This window comes from Budorcas taxicolor, chromosome 16 (assembly GCF_023091745.1).
Source record: "Budorcas taxicolor isolate Tak-1 chromosome 16, Takin1.1, whole genome shotgun sequence".
Taxonomy (NCBI): Eukaryota; Metazoa; Chordata; class Mammalia; order Artiodactyla; family Bovidae; genus Budorcas; species Budorcas taxicolor.
This window is the reverse complement of record NC_068925.1, coordinates 80833376-80849488: the sequence shown is the minus strand read 5'-3', so window position 1 is coordinate 80849488 and position 16113 is coordinate 80833376. Positions and strand designations below refer to the sequence as shown.

Below are 16113 nucleotides of genomic sequence, written 5' to 3'. Positions count from 1 at the left end.
GTAAAGGACATCTCCGCCCCTTAGAGAAAAAAGGTGCTTTTAACTGAACACAGTTGGTAATGTGCTACCCTATTTGGTACTGAAACAATAAAATCAATCCTAAACGCCAGGGTCTACCCTTATGCTGTCTTCCTGCTTTGACTATATCCTCAGGGGTCAGCGATTCCGTTAGCAGGATGCAGCAGCAGCAGCACCTCACGCTGCTGAGAAACGGGGCCTTCGCACTTCAGGGAGAGAGCGCTGGGAACAGGCCCCCGGGGCCTCCTGGGAGCTCCCGAGGTTAGGACTCCCTACTTCTACTTCAAGGGGCACAGGCTTGATCCTGGCCAAGGTATTAAGATCCTGTGGTGCAGCCAAAAACAACAAAGCACAACAAAAACGGGCCCTCTTGGTCTAGTCACCTGGCCCTACCAACAGCTGTCAGGTTCCGTTTAGCAGAGTTACAGCATCTGTTACACGCCGACTCGAGAATGAAAGCCTTTCCAGCTGTAGTTACATTTTCATCTAACAGGATTTCTCTTACACAAGAATAATCCTGTTTCTAGCTATTATCACATGGAAGTGATGAGAAGCGCCTTATGAAAAAGAAACGCTTTTCACACAGTGGTCTAAGAACCAGTTCCAGAACCCAGGCTGCGAGCCCAGCCGCCGTCGGCATCTTTTCCTGGATCAGAGACAGCGTCTCGTCCCTGTGCTATCGAGAGGGGGTGACGGCGAACCCCAGTGCCCACCTTCTCACTGCCGGGTCTCACTGGAGAGCTGTGGTCAGCCTGCTGTGCAGGGCTCGGCTTTGCGAGTAATGTCTGGTAGAGCTCCTGAATTTCAGGAAGGGACACCTGGAGCAGCTGGGCCTCCATCAGCAGCTCATTCACTTCTGGGCTGATACCTGTGTCAAGACCAGAGCAGATCACGGGGACACTCCTTGTGACATGAGCAGAGGAGGACCACCCAGCCAACTGCCACCCTCCCCACGTCAAGTGGAGCCACTTTCTGTGCCCAGAGCCACAGCCCAACAGGCCCAAATGAGACTGAGTCTAGCGCTGACGCAGGAGAGACGCCTCTGCCTGGACAGCCGTCTCAGGGCCGGGCACTCTTCACGGGCTGGGGCTCCAGGCAGAGTTCCCGGGGGACAGTCACCCTCAGGAGGGACAGAAGAGAAGCAGGGTCTCGAACAGCCCCCTCAAGTCTCCTGAGTAATGAAGCAACAAGTGAACCCGTGACTGAGCATCTGACCGTATCACTTGCTGTTTAACTATCAGCTGACATGGGATGAGCCCACTCCTCCCTGAAAGCAGTGGATATAAAGCTTTCCTTTCTATTTCTTTTGCACTTACAAGCCTTTAAACAGGGTTCTCCTCCCACCTTTCAAGTACACAGTAACACATATCCCACATACAAGAGCAAAGTCATTTTTCAATGGTTCCAGATTATCTACAACAGAAAACTGCTGCAGTATCACTTGTTACTATTCAAGCCCTCAGAATAACAACAATGATCATGATGATGGTGATCAATACAGACCATGGAGGGGGACACAGCTCCGACCAGTGGAGAAGGGAGAGTGTAAATAGGAGGTTCTGCTGTCCCAGTCGTCAGGCAAGGAGAAGGACGTGGGGCCAGGAGGCGGGGATATCTGACGGAAGGAAAACATCTCACAGTAAGGCTCTTCCAGGACTAAGACTCCCACCAGCCTAATAGAAGTAGCTTGGGTTATCAGGCAGCATATAGCAGAGGACTTGATTTTCCCAAACTGAAACACGCCTTTGGCATCTCAGATCTGGCCAAGCCAACTCCTGTTCACCAAGCCTCTGGCCTTCCTGGCTGTGCCTGGACTGACTTCAGAGGTGAAGAGCACTACTGGGCAGTAAGTCAGTTTTCTCTGCATGGAAACAGATCACACAAGCCTCTTGGATTCCTGGGGGAGATTTTCACCTGCCTGACACAGACATGCAGCCCTTTGGGTAAACCAACTGAGGAGCTGCCAGACAGCACTCCCATTCATGTCCCCACCTTCTTCAGAGCTTATCAGAGGGGCTAGAACAACAGTCCTTTGACCACAAATGAGAAAATAGCAGTTGTGTCTTTCCTCTTTATTAACACAAGGAAACTCCCAGCACGTCATGTGTAAAGAACACAACTATCTCCAATGGAGGCTAGGTTGTCCGAATAGCCATAACTCAACTATGAGGCAAAAACTTAAACACATCATCTGCTCAGTGCCAGGCACTGTATTTCAGAAGCTGGAAATAAATGGGCTGGGGGGGAGGGGGGGGTGGCGCGGGGAAGAAAGGTAACAAACACAAGCAGAGCCAACCCTCTGTCTGCTATGTCTAGCCTGCACCTCGCGCAGCCCTTGCAGACCACAGGCCTCCGCTGGTGCAGCACCAGGGAGGAGCAGTGACTCTGCTGGAGAGTCCGCAGCATCCGGGAGGCATCAGGTGGGCCTTATAAGAGGACTGAACCCTGCACTCCTGACTGCGCTTTCTTATCTTCTGCGGAAGAAGACAGGACCCCACCCCCGCCACCAAAGTCATGGTTATTAAGAATCAGGCTTTTGGCAGCAAGACCACAGATAGTGTGAAACCCACTGCCTCCCCTCTGAAGCAACATGGTACATAAGATGCTTCAAAACTTAATTTTTCCTCAAAAAGCAACAAGACACAGAAGGAGGCACACTCCCTTTCTGCTCAGTGACTCACATGATAGGAAGCAGGAAAAAAAATAGCTAAGCAAAAAAAAAAAAAAAAATTAAGTATATCTATCAAAAATACCTAGGTTCATACACACACATGGGGAAACCATATGTGTATATGAGCAGGTGAAATCTGCTCCACAGACTGACCACCGGGAGCAGAGGAAGCAGACACCGTGGCAGGAGCACGGAGCCCTGCAAGGACAGCGGGCGCCGGCAGCAGCAGCGCCCAGAGCCACAGGGGCATGGCGGCGAGCTGTCTGCAGACCAGCAGAGAGGGCCCAGGCTCACCTTGCTGGTCTCTGGCACCTGTCCTGCCGCGGCCTGCCACCTGCCACACAACAGTCCCGAGCCCACTGGGTCCTGCAGGGCCGCGAGGTGCCCTGATGAGAGCAGCTGCCGGGCTCTGTGCTGCCAGCTCACGGTCCTCTCGATCATGTACCGCAGCGCGTCTCCCTCAGGCAGACGGACGCGGATGCGCTGCAGGGAGGCCAGCAGGGGCAGAATCTTCTCGAGTGGAGGCTTCTCCGACCTCCGACAGTTGGGACACAGCCAGATTCGGGGGCCCTGTGGAATGCTGGGAGCCGCCACACAGCTGGTGTGGAAAGCATCCCTGCAGAGTTCACACTGGATCATGGGGGCCGCGGGGGCCTTCTGACACACGCAGACTCTCATCTCCACATGGTGCACGGGCGACAGCAGTCTCCCCTCATTGGCTTGTCGGAGAGACTGCAAGGCTTCCATTTCTCGTGCGCGAGCTTCCCCGAGTGCTGCCATCTAGAAAGGAGAGGGCGATAAAGGATGATGGCACAGAGACCTCGGCCGTCTTCTCAAACTCACGGGGCGTGGCGGTGAGGAGGGCTCCAGAGCAGGCTCTGGGTGTAACGCCGGTTCTGCCTCACTAAGCCGTGGGGGCGCCTTGGACAACAACATTCTGCTCACTGTGGTGGGACGCCCACAGGCGTAAACTGGAGTCGGGAACAGTGCCCGCCTCCAGGGCTGCTGGGACGACCCCACAGCCATGTGACCAGCCGCTCTGGCTGCCTCACGGCGAACCACACTGTCCGCAGTTACCTAACACACGCTGCTCTTCCAAGCCAACTTCTCTGCACGTGTATCTCTTAAAAGATGTACCTCCCTTCTAAGATCCAGGTTTTCCACTGTCTATGTACAAGTTTCTGAGGTTTGTCTTCAGCTCCAGTAACTTCTGTGATCTTCTAGGAAGGCAATTTAGATGAGAAAGTCTCTCAGATGCCACAGTAGCCTGTGTTTCTCACTGCCTCTAACATCAGGCCTCACAGGTCACAGGTGCACTGGGCGCATGAACCGCACGTGGTGAGAGCGGGTCCCTCGTGAAGGGGTTGCAGGAGCACCTCACCAAGCGCCCCGCACACACACGCACACTGTGAGGCCACCAGGCACAGACAAAAGCAAGCTGCTTTTCTGCAGGAAGTGGCACGTGTACCTGCTATAGTCTTTTCTCTATTAAAACAAGAGCCACGTTTCACTTCCGAGATCAGGTAATCTGTACAAGCAACTTGAAAACACAAGCATAATTAGTTTCAGAGTAAAAAGCTGAAGTGACACCGAACATGTCCCCGACCAATATGCACAAACTGTCCACGTGCGACCTCTATGTGAGGCAGTCCAGGCTTTACAGATTTATTCACTGCTCACCATGAAGTAGAACTGCTTTAAGGGGGACCAATTCAGATCACTAGCTATGTAAGAGCAAGTCACTACCTCCTTAATAGCAAACGGCTGGACGAGCCAAGTCCTGATACTTCACTGAAGAGAAACACAGAGGAAGCACAGATGTTTAGAACCAGCATTCCCCACCAGAAGCAAAAACTAAAGGCTTACAGAACCGTTTCTTTCCCAACCCTATTTCTGAGTCCTTAAAATATTAATGTGTCACAGCTAAACCATTCCCGAGATCAGATCCACCCCCGGTCACCAGACGAGGAACCTGAGTCGTGAGGCCAGACTGACGCGCCACTGTTTCTGGATTAGAGGAGAAAATGTATCAATGAGGGTTGAGGTAAGAAACCAAAAGATCTAAGATAAACCACCTAACAAACCCTTGCTCAATTTGGAAAATCTCTTACTTCTACAGACGAAGCAGCGTGCAGGCAGTGCACACGGTGTGATGCGGTGACAAAGCGGCCAGCAGGCAATGTGCAGAGCCGAGCAGAGCTCGGGCAAAACCCGCCGTGTAACAGCAGAAGCAGCAGCTCGGAAGCACCAGAATGATGCTCAGGCAGCCACAGCTGACTACAATCCGAAGGAAGGGACGAATATGCCAAAGACAGTCCGTGTCAAAATACACAGACACTTCAGGGTAACCCCACGTCAATCCCGAGGGCAGCCAGGCAGCACTGAGGGCTCAGACTAGAGAGGCGTCCTGGCCCAAGGGCGAGTCCGCTTAGCTCTGCCCCAGCAGCAGGTGGGCTCCTGCTCCGGGAAGGGCAAGGCTTCGTGCCTTCAAAACCACCCTAAAAGGGGCTTCATCAGCCTAGAAAACTTCTGCACATGGAAAGAAATCATCAACAAGATGAAAAGACAACTTACAGAATGGGAGAAGTATTGGCAGCTTGTAACCTGATCCAGGGGATTAAGACCCCAAATCTGTGAAGAACCCACATACTCCAACAGCACAAGCACTGTCACCCCAGCAAAAACAAAACCCGATGAAAATGGGCAGGAGGCCCAGTAGACGTTTCTCCAAAGACGACGAACAGATGGCCAACAGGTACATGAAAAGACGCCTAGCACCACTGACCATCAGGGAAACGCAGATCAAAACCACATTGAGACATCGCCTCACACCTATTTTAAAATGACTATTGTCGAAAAGACCAGAATTAACAGGTGTCAGTGAGGACGTGGAGAAAAGGGAACCCGCTCCTACACTATAACAGTGGGGCTGTGAGTTGCTGCAGCCGCCGTGGAAAAACAGTGTGAAGGGTCCCCAAAAAAGTAAAAACAGAACTACCACAGGACCCAGCAATTCCATTTCTGAGTACACGTCTAAAGGAAACAAAAATACTAACTTGAAAAGATTATCTGTACTCCCATGTCCAAGGCGGCCTCATTCCCAACAGCCAAGATACGGAAACCACCTCAGTGCACCCACTGGTGGATGAAAGGAAGCGTGGCTGTGTATGTACAATGGGGTGTTACCAACCACAGACAGGGAAAAGGATTCTGCCATCTGAAACAACACAGATGAACTCAAAGCATTACACCAAGTGCAATAAGCCAGAGAAAGACAAGGACTATATGATCTCACTTACATTTGAAATCTAAAAAAAGAAAAAAAAAAACACCCCACAGAAGACTATGTGGATCATAACAAACTGTGGAAAATTCTTAGAGAGAAGGGAATCCCAGACCACCTGACCCGCCTCCTGAGAAATCTGGATGCAGGTCAAGAAGCAACAGTTAGAATTGGACACGGAACAACAGACTGGTTCCAAATTGGCAAAGGAGTACGTCAAGGCTGTATATGGTCAGCTTATTTAACTTATATGCAGAGTACATCATGCAAAATACCGGGCTGGATGAAGCACAAGCTGGAATGAAGACTGCCGGGAGAAATATCAATAACCTCAGATATGCAGATGACACCACCCTATGGCAGAAAGTGAAGAAGAACTAAAGAGCCTCTTGATGAAAGTGAAAGAAGAGAGTGAAAAAGTTGGCTTAAAACTCAACATTCAGAAGATTAAAATTCAAGTAAGATCATGGCATCTGGTCCTATCACTTCACGGCAAACAGATGAGGAAACAATGGAAACAGTGAGAGACTTTATTTTCTTTGGCTCCAAAATCACTGCACATGGTAACTGCAGCCACGAAATTAAGACGCTTGCTTCTTGGAAGAAAACCTATGACCAACCTAGACAGCATATTAAAAAAGGAGAGACATTACTCTGCCAACAAAGGTCCATCTAGATAAAGCTATGGTTTTTCCAGTAGTAATGTACGGATCTGAATTGGACTATAAAGAAAGCTGAGCATGGAAAAACTGATGCTTTTGACTGTGGTGTTGAAGAAGACTCTTGAGAGTCCCTCGGATAGCAAAGAGATCCAACCAGTCCATTCTGAAGGAAATCAGTCCTAGATAGTCATTGGAAGGACTGATGCTGAAGCTAAAACTCCAATACTTTGGCCACCTGATGTGAAGAACTGACTCACTGGAAAAGACCCTGATGCTGGGAAAGAATGAAGGTGGGAGGAGAAAGGGACAACAGAGGATGAGATGGTTGGATGGACACAACTCAACGGACATGAGTTTGAGTAAGCTCTGGGATTTGGTAATGGACAGGGAAGCCTGGTGTGCTACAGTCCATGGGGTTGCGAAGAGTGGGACACGACTGAGAGACTGACCTGGACTGACAGACACAGAGTGCTGATGGGCAGCTCCCAGAGGTACGTGGTCCGGGAGATGGGTGCAGGGGATCAAAAGGCAAAAACAAATCCTGGGGCTGCGGCATACAGCACGGTGACTGTAGTCACTGATACAAAAAGGAACTGTGCCCTCTTCTCTGGGGAATATGTCAATTGTGTCCAGATCTTTGCAACGCCATGGATTACAGCTGGCCAGGCTCCTCTACCCATGGAATTTTCCGCAATACTGCAGCGCGTTGCCATTCCCTACTCCAGATAGTCATTAATACTATGTTATAGTTTTGAAAGTTGCTAAGAGAGTAGATGTTAAAAGTTCTCATCACAAGAGAAAAAAAACAAACCTGTGTGGTGATGGCTACTGACTAGACTCATACAGGGACCACTGGGTAATACACATATCCTGGGTCACTCCAGGCACACCTGAGACTAACGCTGCAGGCCAGTCACACCCGCCTGGCAAGTTTCTAAAGCACCCAGGTCCATAGCTCTCTTCTTTCCATCCAATACTGTGCTCACCAAACACTGGCCCGATACTGCTCCATCTTCTTCAAGACGACACTGTCTTTGGATCCACAGTGCTCACGCTAAGAGGAGATCAGACTCAGGAGTACCCAGTACCCTTTCCAGTGTATGGCCTGTTGTAAACTTAACAGTAAGCTGGCACTGCAGGTCACCTGTTAGCCCTGGACCAAGCTACAGGCTTGGGAAGTGTTTCTGAGTCTGGGAGGCCTCGCAGGCACCTTCCATTAAAAACTTTCACAAATGACAGTTTTCCTAAAGCTGCTTTGGTAAAACAGAGTACTCTGGAAGTTATTCTCCTACTTGCCTTCCCAATACACCCAGTAAGGAAGGAAGAGCTAGAAACGGCCCTCCCCCCGAGAAGAGGAGGAGCGCCAGCACGCACAGCTGAAGCAGTCTCTCCGCTTTCCATCAGCGTTCTCTCCAGGTCGCTCAGACTCTCTACGCGGGGACTCTTCTTCTTGCCACTCGGCAAGGGATCCTTTAACTTTCTCTGCTTCCTCTTTAATCCCAAAAGGCCAACGTCACATCGAGGACACAGCACCTGATGTGGAACAAAGCACAGCCGCTGTGGTTTGTCTGGTTCACCACAGAGCATCACCAAGTTCCCAAGTAAAAGCCGAAGCAGCGGGGAGGACATGGATTTCTTTATATTTTCTGCATAACATCCAACCCTGATCCCAGAAATCCTACTCTACAAAGGAAGGAAGCAAGGATGAAGGAAATCTCACAAAAAGACAGACTTTTGATTCAGATTCAATCAAACAGTAAGTAAAAAGAAGAAAAGTAAAATGCAATGATTCCAGTCATAACGTGTGACCAGAATCAGCTTAAGGAAACTACAAGTGTTAACTATAAGCATGTTGAGAGGTGGGGATCTTTTATCAAGCTTGGCAAATCCAAGTGGTGAAGCATAGCCAAGGTTAAATGTTCAATTCTAACAGACCAAGGAACTTCAAAGAGGAATATTTCTTCCTTAGTGAATGCTATCCCCAAACATATGCAGAAAACATTCAAAGATTCTCCTAAGTTTCCAGCGAAATTCAGGAGACTCTCCCTGGCTCCCCTCAGAAAATAACTCCTAGAGCATACATCAGTCAGTGTTGCCCCCTCCATAACGAAGGGGCTGTGTGTTTACCAGGTGAGGGGCTGCAAGGCCCCAAGGTGGTCTGAGCGCAAACTTACCTCAAGGAGAGAATAGGACGAGTTCTTCGTCAGGAATGTATTAGCAGCACATTCTTTCCAAACGTGAACCTCAGCTACTAGGGACTCCAGTCTCGGCAGCGAGGGTAGATGCACAGGGATACACCGGCCTCGAGTGACAAGCTCCACCAGCGCGTCCAACACTGGCACACGTCCTCCAGCCTAGTTAAGTCAAAGGAAAAAGAACACTTCTGTGGACGTGCACAAAGTACCCCCCCATGATCTCAACATACTAAACTCACGAGTGATGCCGACTGAACCTGCCGGCTAGCTGGTGGTGGTGACGGTAAGGCCCCTGGGGGATCCCACTTGGTCACCAGGCAAGAGCCTGGCTCGTGCTGGAGCCACAGACACAACTGAGGACTGGCATGCGCTGCCATCCCTTCGCTCAGACGCTTACGCCCTTTCTCAGGGCATCTGCCATTTTGGTGGGTTTGAAGAAAATCCAACAGAAATGCAAACCTGTAACAACTCAGAGGACTTCCACACTGACTGAGAGAACAAAGCGGAAAAACAGGCTTTCACTCCACCCACCGACAGTGAGCTAATAGATTATCCAGGAAAACTAAAATGAGCTGAGAAGGAACACTGGCTCTCAAAGTTTATTATTAAGAACCATCTGGGAAGCCTGTTTTATAAACCTTCCTGGGCCCCACCCCCAGATTTCTGATTCAGTTCATTAGGGAAGGGTCCATGTGAATTTGTATTCCTAAAACTTCCCAGGGGCTGCTGGGGCTGTACTGGGACCACACTCAAGCATGCAGAGCACTCCCTGCGTGTAAACAGACAGCTGGGCGGCACTGTAGAACGAGGAGTCCACCGAACACAAGGGGTCGCCCTGTCGTTGGTCACATTTCTCTGCTAGTCCTTACATACATGATTCAAGGCCAAGCTATTGTTTCAGGAATGGAGCAAAACTTGCTTTTTGTCCTTATCGACGGACTTTGTTGCAGACACAGAACTAAGAAGCACATACATGAAAACATGTGAAGGGAACCAAACCCACCTAGAAACGTGTCCTCTCCTCTGATTTCATATGCTCACCTCTCCTGACCACTGCCACCACCTCACTTTCTGGCGGCTAGCAACCATGAGTGGAAGCAAGGACCAAGGCTACAATCACGATGGTTCCAGCAGTGACAGACAAGAGTATGCATCAGTGATCTCGCTGGGGAAGTTTGTGTGCACAGCAAACACTTCCCATACTTTTTTCTCTGACTGTCTGGAGTCACTCCTTATGTACTATTTATCAAACAATGTATCTTCTCTTCCCTGTTAATCAGAATAGATGTCCAGATGTTTCATTGAAAACACCTGGCTAAGCTGTCCTATTTGGCACTTCTCATTAACAACTGGTCTACTGGCAGAACTTAAATTATGCAGATATTTAGAAAACCAGATATTTTGTTCCTAGAGTCTGATGGCTTCAACAAAACAGAACTTGAGACTCAAGAACAATATAAATAAAAAATTTTTAAACCTAGCCCATTAAGTAATTCAAAGATCTTTTTTTCTCAATAGGACCATAAGACATGCTGTTTTATCATGATAAGAGAGAAAAAGGAAAACATCCCCAGCAACCCCTTTCCACATGAAGTCCCCCAACTGGAAACAGAGGAAAACAGAGAGTGTGTCTCATCTTTATCGTCGTTGCTCAGCCCCCCAGTCCTGTCTGACTCTCTGTGACGCCATGGACTGCAGCACACCAGGTTAAGGGACATTGTGAAGGTATATTCTGTCTATACCTTAATAATGCTACACACGCATTTAATTTTCTATTTTAACTTACAGGTAAAGGCTCAGTAAGTACACCATCTAGCACAGAGCCACAGATACTTTGTGCTGATTCTCTGGAGAGTTACTCCAGAATATGCTACGCCTCACTTCCTCTGCACTTTTAAGTCACTACCTGTGCGGTAAAAGTCCAGGACCTCACTGCCCAGTTTGGCCATGGAATCACATATCACTACTCACTCAATCGCGTACTCTTCATTATCTAAACTCCAAGCAATCGGCAAGCCAGCGAGAGACAGCCATAACGGTCAAAGATTAGTAACTGCATTTCTCCCACAACTTCATTCTTAGCCCTTTCTCTTCAACCCCAATCAAGTGCTTAAGACTGTTGTTATGGGAGGCTCCCAAGCTCCCAGAAGAGGTTAGTGAAATTATCTAAGTCTTCCATATTAAGCCAACTGGTGAGCACAACAGGTGGGGTGGGCAAGGGCATCTACACGGGGTAGAAGAGAATCAATCGCGTGGCCGGCCCAAACACAGGCCCCGCGCCGCGAAGCCCAGCGCACATCCCTCCACCAGCCTTCCATCCCTGCTCTTCAGAGAGGCGCTGGCATACGCGGGACTCTGGAAACCTACCTGTAGGGCCTCCGCTTCCTGAAGCCAGTCTCTGGCTCTCTGCACAGAGTCTTTCAGCGCCGCGCCGTTGGGCAGGTGTGCGGGGATCTCCTCGATCTCCTTCACCACGGCGGCGAGGCTGCTCAGTGAATGCCGAGGCCTAGAGAGCAGAAAGACTGTAGTCAGCCTCCGCGCGACCGCTCGCACGTCTCGTGGCTTACTTATCAGAGAAGTTAGAGAAACCACTTCAAAGGAAATTCATAGTTGCAAATAAACTTTTTGAAATGGCAAGTAACTACAGGATATCAAATTATCTACATAAGACTAAGGCAAATAACTCAGTTCTACTTAGTTCTGATTTGACAATGGAATAACCATAAACTTCTGTTTGCAAAAGGTAGCTTAGGGGTAATTTCCTCCATGTTAAACTAGAAACGCTATCAAGACTCATACAGCTCCACTAAGGTAAGTAAGACTCTTCAGGAGATCACCACACTGAAGCACAAAGCCCGAAACTTCTGTGTCCTCTGATCGATGACCACTATTTCAGGATTGAACAGTAACGTCCAGAAAATAGCTATCCCTTGTACTTTACGCTGTCAGCTGCAACAGTAAAGATCTGTTAGACAGAAAGCAAGACGAGGAGGAACCATCTTCTCCCCTCAGATGGTCAGCCCAAGCCCAACACGTCCTCAAGGACAGACAAGGTCATGGGGCAACAGCATGAATGCTGGGAACTACAGCGCGGCCACCGCTTTAAAGGCCCTGCGCAGCGCGGGGCTCAGATGCTTCTCTTTACGACTCCTTGGGATCTCTTTCATTAATTCTGGGTTTAAACAGTTCCACTTATTTGTAAATGCTTTCTTCCCTCAAAGATGTTCCCATTGAAATCCAGGCAAATTTCATTAAACCACTTTTAGAAAATGAGTGTCCATTTGAACCATTCATTTCACAATCAGTAAATCAAGAAAAAAAACATTAATCTTCTTTTGACCGAGTTCCAAAGCAGTTGCAAACATCTCAGCTAAACTTCTACACGCACAGCTCAGCTGCTGCGCCTGGGTCTCATTCTAAGCCTGTGCCCTGCCCAGCGTGGACCAAGCACGAGCCCTCCCCAGGGGAGGCGTGGTCGCGCTCAGTTACCTGGCCTTGAGGAGACTCCTGGCTTTGTCATCCCAGTGCTCTGACACTGTGAGCAGTTCCTGAAGCCGCGCCATAGCCTTCTCCACGGCTGAATACGGGGCCAGGCCCACCCCCAGGTCTATGAGACGTCTCATATCATCTAAGGTGAGGGAGCTAGGGTCCTGGCAAGCCTGCTGCACCTCCTCCAGCCAATGGGCCTGCTCCAGCCGGACACGCATCTCAGCAAGCTGGGGAAGCTCAACGTCAAAGTCAAAGCTGACATCCAGCAAGTCCTGCAGCTCAGCAGCGCTGGGCATCTCCTCAGAGAGCAGTTTCTGGCTATGCTGTTGGAAATCTTCTACACGATTCAAGAGATCCTAAAAAAACACAGGTTGCTGCATCAGAACACTAATTTCAGCAACAGGCTTCTTGCAGACGTACAGTCTTCAAGGCGCATTCCACATGGCCCTCTGCATCTCACTCGACCCCAGCAACAACACACATCAACATGACAGCGCATCGGCCAAACGGCGGTTCAACAAGGGGCTCTAGGCAGACGCACGGCAGCGGCGGTGAGCAGCCGGCGGTCCCTGTCAAGGTGAGAATTTCCAACTGTCTCTCCACTGCAGGCCTGTTACCACCTCTTTATGAACATGTACCACTCAAGCTGCTGTTAAACACATTTGCAAATACATGTACAAAGTAACCACTCAAGAACAGGACTTCATCATGTCAACTGAGCTTATTTACAAAATACAGGATGACCACATATAGGAGGGGGGCAGCCCCCATCCGGGCACCTTCAGCAGCGGTGTCTGACTGAGGACACAGGGGAGAGCATGCAGCTGGGTCACAAACTGCCGGAGCTCATTCACGGTCAGCTGATTGTGGGATTTCCCTCCACCAGACCGGTATCTAGAGAGACAAAGGCCCAAGAAGGCTGCATGAGGACACGTGTACCAGCACCCCAGACTCCAGCCACAGCAGACTCCCCAAGAGTCCACACCCAAAGCGGGTGTGCACAGAGCCTACCTCGTCTGCCTCTTGCCATTAAGTAGCTGCTGGGCGACAGAGGCGCATTTCTCCGCGTCCTGCGTGACTAAGCGGAGGTGACGTAGAAGATCATTGTCTGGAAATTTCTTCATCTCAGATTCTTCAATCAAAGCCTTAAAGTTGACAAGGCCTAGAAACAAAAGATCACCTTTTCTGTGATCAATATATATGAACTTCTGGTATGAAATACAGAAGATGAGGTTTGATTTTATCAGCTCTTATCTATGGATATTTGCAATGCTCTCCCTCTAGTAAATTTGTTGATTTTTTTTTTTTTGGCGGGGTTGGGGGGGCCGGTGGGTGGTGCCCTGAGAGTGGAGGGCTTTATGAAGTGCCTGGAACTGCCCTTTAATATGGACAAGTTTATGAAACAACGAACACCTGACTTGTCAGGATAGCGCACATGCAGATCCTCCTGTGGCTGGAGCCACACTTTCCTCCTGCATCTATCTAACGGCAGCTGGCAGGGAACCAGTGGCTTACAGACTGATCTTGCACGTGCCCTGGAACAGGAGAGGGCAGAGTCCCCTGCTGAGCTCCAGAAAGGAAAGCAAATGAAACCACTTTGAGAAGAGATGTGAAGGGAAGCAGTGACTTTCAGAGGTAATGATGAGGACAGAGACTCTGACTAGAGCTAAAAAGCAATAAACTCTTCACTGACTCTTTAGGATATACTGTTTGGGTCATGAACGCTAGTTAAAAAAAAAAAGCAAAACAAACAAAAACTTTTTCTAAGGGTCCACATAAAATGTGAAATACTTTTGTTTCTGAGACAGAGGCGTGTACGAGCTACTGTGGTCTGTAATAATGCTGCCTCTGTTAAGAATGCAATCTTTCAGAACTCTTACACTAAGACTTCCCTTTGATGTTTGGACATTTGCCTCATTCACTCTTGGCTTAAAACCTGTACTAAAGCTCTAAGCCTGGCTGGACAGATGAGCTCAACCAGGCTGCTTCAAGTAATGTTTGCCGATAACTGTTTGCTGACTGTATTCAATCAGCCCCAATCTGTCAATCACCAAATCACACTTTCTATATACCACATACTTTTCTTCTTATTAATCTTGGCCTCCAAAGCTTCATTCACATTCAAGGCCCACTCATTGTAAGATTCTGCGCGAAGCTTCAGCGCGTTCATCATGGGGTAGAGGTCATCCAGAGTGTATCTGTACCTGGAAACAGAAGAGCAGGTTGGCTTTGAGATACGTGGGCCTGAAGGTAATGAGATGCCAACATCACAAAGCCTAGACTAAACATCCAGTGCTTTCCACAGGGAGAAAAGTCATTCTTCCTACTCACCTCAGTTTATATTTATAAGGAGGACAGGAACATAATTCCTTTACGTGATGCAGGCAAACAAGCAGGCCAGGTCTACAGCAGCAGGAGATGGCAGACATGAAGCATGTGGTTTTGCATTTCACACACTGACGCTCATCATCTGGCAACAGTTCAAAATCCATTCTTTCTGAATCAATTACTCCCTAAAATAAAGAATACTTTAGAGATCGCCAAAGGATACCACCACCCACTAGCTCCCAAGAAAAACACGCAATAGTTGAGCTTTGAAAAAAACAGAGAGAACCTTACCAAAACAGAGACTGCATGATTAAAAATGTGTGGACCCAGTAAATGTGGGCAAGTGAACCTGTTTCACTCGTCTGGAACAATCTCTTCTGGACAAGGCAGGCCCTTATGTTTGGCTATATTGATCTGAATATGAGAACAGCTATTCACAGGCTTATAAAACTACTGAGATTAGCTGCTGCTTCTACTCAAAATTGGCCTTGCCCAAATTTGGGGTATATATAAGAGCAAAGAAATGTAAACACATTCTACTGCAGAGGAAATGCTATACAGGACTTCAGAGAATCCATTAAAATAACAAATATAAATAAAAGGAAAGAAAACGGGGCAAGCAGAGAAGACTACCATGCAGAAGTGGGGATGGGAAGCTACTGAGCGGCCTGCTTGGCTCCTGGAAAAGGCTCGCCAACCTGAGACGCAGAGACTGAAGGCAGAACCAAGCATCTCGTGACCAAGCGTCAAGAAAGATGAGCTCTCGGGCCAGTGTGTCCCTACTGTGACGTGCACCACCAGACGACAAGCCCGTCTAGCAGTGCGTCCCTACTGTGACGTGCACCACCGGACGACAAGCCCGTCTAGGATGTATCTTTTGTTCTGGAAAGACTGAACCTGTACCACTTTTTCTCCTCACCTGGAACTGTCTCCAGCCTAAGCCTGAGAACGCAGAGTCTGGCCAACTCATGTTTATAAACCAGCCAGCTCCTTTGTTTTACTCTTTCATTCTGTATTTCAACCTCTGGACTATTTCACATCCTGCTCATCAGAAGTTAGGGAAAACCTAATAAATGAATTTTGGTTCTAACCTGAAATTGATTCTTAAAAAGGACTTTGTTAAGGAGATGTCTTAAAATTTTTTTTTAAAGTTAAGATTAAGGATCAACTCTATGAATTTTGGTTGAGAATAAATCATATTAGTCCACTCAGTTTTAATTTGTAAATTTTCCACATCTGGAAAAAAAATTATGAGTTCTCCAAGTTGCAAAAACAAGCTACCACTATTGATGGAAGACCTTGGTAAGACACTTAAACCCTCTGGGCACTGTTTCCAGAATGGTACAGTATCAGGGGAAGGTGAGCAAGCGGTTGTTGATTCACAGTGGGCTCCAGGGAGCCAACATGCTAAAGAGGCACACTGAAAAATAAATCCATATGACTATTTGAGGAGACGACTGTCTCCAA

General features: G+C 48.5%; 1 protein-coding gene across 1 annotated transcript in view; it reads right to left on the bottom strand.

Annotated features, from left to right (window-relative positions):
* The window catches only part of KDM5B (lysine demethylase 5B), a 68349-nt gene that overhangs the window by 1997 nt on the left and 50239 nt on the right, over positions 1–16113 (bottom strand). The window contains exons 15-25 of the mRNA XM_052653522.1: positions 14650–14831; positions 14398–14522; positions 13330–13480; positions 13098–13212; positions 12319–12674; positions 11197–11335; positions 8809–8988; positions 8009–8167; positions 2984–3469; positions 1522–1633; positions 732–886 (exon numbers count right to left, since the gene is read on the bottom strand). Of these exons, the coding sequence (XP_052509482.1) occupies positions 732–886; positions 1522–1633; positions 2984–3469; positions 8009–8167; positions 8809–8988; positions 11197–11335; positions 12319–12674; positions 13098–13212; positions 13330–13480; positions 14398–14522; positions 14650–14831 (2160 nt within the window). The remainder of the gene's footprint in view (positions 1–731; positions 887–1521; positions 1634–2983; positions 3470–8008; positions 8168–8808; positions 8989–11196; positions 11336–12318; positions 12675–13097; positions 13213–13329; positions 13481–14397; positions 14523–14649; positions 14832–16113) is intronic.